We start from the raw sequence: 2,041 nt of genomic DNA on the forward strand, positions 1-2,041 counted from the left end.
TTTAGCATGCCCTGACCTTTGACCTTTTCATTCACAATTTCAAATCCAGACAGCTGAGCCAGGTAACACGGCTGTAACAAGGTCAGCATAATCCCTGAAGCAGAGAATACAGCGGTACGGACACATGGAATCAAGTGAGACTCAGTGATGGAATGTGTGTCCAAGCAGCATGTCCTTTTAAAGTTTCTGCTGTCTGTATTTTATATACGTATGTTCACATCACATTTAATGAAATGACTAAATGAGATGTTTATAAAATGCACCAAGTAAATGAGAAAAGCTGTGTTTATTTGCTGTAGCACTACTGGGTGATAACATTAACAATAATTAACTGTTCTTATAGGGATTGATCCACACAGTGTGTAGATAATGTGAGATATTAATCATGGAGTTTTAATAGTCCTGGATACTGGTCAGTCAAAAGCCATTTGTCCATCAGTAAACTTTTGCGCTCATATCAGCAAAGAGTTGGATACATACTGTTGCCTTTTGTAAGAACAGCTGAATTAGTTACTAAAAATACAGGTTTAAAGTTCACCCAGGTTTTGAAAGAACATGAAGTTATGACTTCTTACATGTCCTTTAAACTGAACGTTAAGTAAGGTCGGTTTCTGGTAAAAGTCCAACATCCCTTCACTGCCGGGACTGTAACAGGACTCGAGAGGAGCGCTGCATGCTGGTCAAATCACCCCAGATCATTGACTGAATTGTCTAGATTTAGAAAATGTTAAGTTCTTAGATACTGGGTTCACACTTCTAAAAGGTTAAATTGTTTAGCACTCGGCAACTAATTTGCAGTGAGATTCATACTTTTGAGTAAAGTGGACAACCACTGGCCGGTTAGAGCTCAGATACCAGAGGGTTTACATTTAAGGCTGGGCAAGAAATTCAGGACTTTGGCCAAATAGACTTTAAAAGTATTTAACTCCATTAAACTTATCTACAGTAAAATCTGAGCCAATAAGCATGCTTCTACAAGATCTAATTATGCTAGTGGTTTGACAGATGCAAGAGAAAAAAAGAAAAAAAAGTAGTCTCACACTAGCTAAAAAAAGTGCAATTTTCTTTAAATATAAATTTAAACTGGTACACATCTGAACTTGAGACCTACATGTAGACTCACCTTTGTTAGAATGCTGTTCAAAACTTTATGCTTAAGTGGAAATATTTGGTGCATGTATCTGAAGATACCCATTGTCCTATATAGACCACGTTGTCTACATTCTGGGTAGCTTTTTGGCAAAGAGTGTTGTCAGCTTTTCAATTAGTTTAAGTGGCATTCAAATATATAAACTCAAAATGGAAGACAGAGTCAGACGTCATGTCGGAACACATGTGCACTTTATTGGGATTGTTTAGTCAGTGTACAGGTTGGCCCCACCGGTCTGGCACCCCTTGTTACCCCATCACTTTGAGACCCCTTGCCCCACCACCCAGGGGATGAAACCTCCAACGGGGGAAAGAGGTCACGATTGGGTTTTGCATAACAAAAACAAAAAAATTAAACAGGACCAAGATTTTTAAGGCTGAAAGTACAAAAAACCCAGACATAATTTACATACAAGCGATACTACAACCAGGTTAAGTATGCGCCAACCACTGGGCAGCCTTCACAGAGGCGAATACGTGTCTGAACAATGCAGTTAACATTTGGAATCATGTGTCTGAACAATGCAGTTAACAAACATTTGGAATGACTCAAAAGAAAACAAAATGTACATTTTTAGGTCCCCAGATGAAACTGCAGAACGCTGGGGTGCTTTTGTTTTTATAACCTAGCCAAAACATTACGTTCTCCTTCATCGTTCCAGTTTTTTTTAAATCCTGAGTCAAGCGCCAAAAATAACTGAAGCCATGCCAATGAGTTGGTCATCTAGGCTCTGCGCCTGAGTGTATGAGAAATGTGGTGTGTGGTTGTTTTGCACAGAGCTGAAGTTGTTGGGTGTTGGTAGGGGAGGGGGAGGAGGAACAGTCTGTTTAGAAGCATTTGCGGTGGACGATGGAGGGGCCGGACTCATCATACTCCTGCTTGCTGATCCAC

The 2,041-nt window shown here is 39.9% G+C and overlaps 1 protein-coding gene across 1 annotated transcript in view; it reads right to left on the minus strand.

The window, feature by feature from the left end:
• The window catches only part of actb2 (actin, beta 2), an 11,339-nt gene that overhangs the window by 5,652 nt on the left and 3,646 nt on the right, over positions 1-2,041 (minus strand). The window contains exon 7 of the mRNA XM_032537833.1: positions 17-94. Within this exon, the coding sequence (XP_032393724.1) occupies positions 17-94 (78 nt within the window). The remainder of the gene's footprint in view (positions 1-16; positions 95-2,041) is intronic.

The sequence above is a fragment of the Etheostoma spectabile genome, chromosome 15 (assembly GCF_008692095.1).
Source record: "Etheostoma spectabile isolate EspeVRDwgs_2016 chromosome 15, UIUC_Espe_1.0, whole genome shotgun sequence".
NCBI lineage: Eukaryota > Metazoa > Chordata > Actinopteri > Perciformes > Percidae > Etheostoma > Etheostoma spectabile.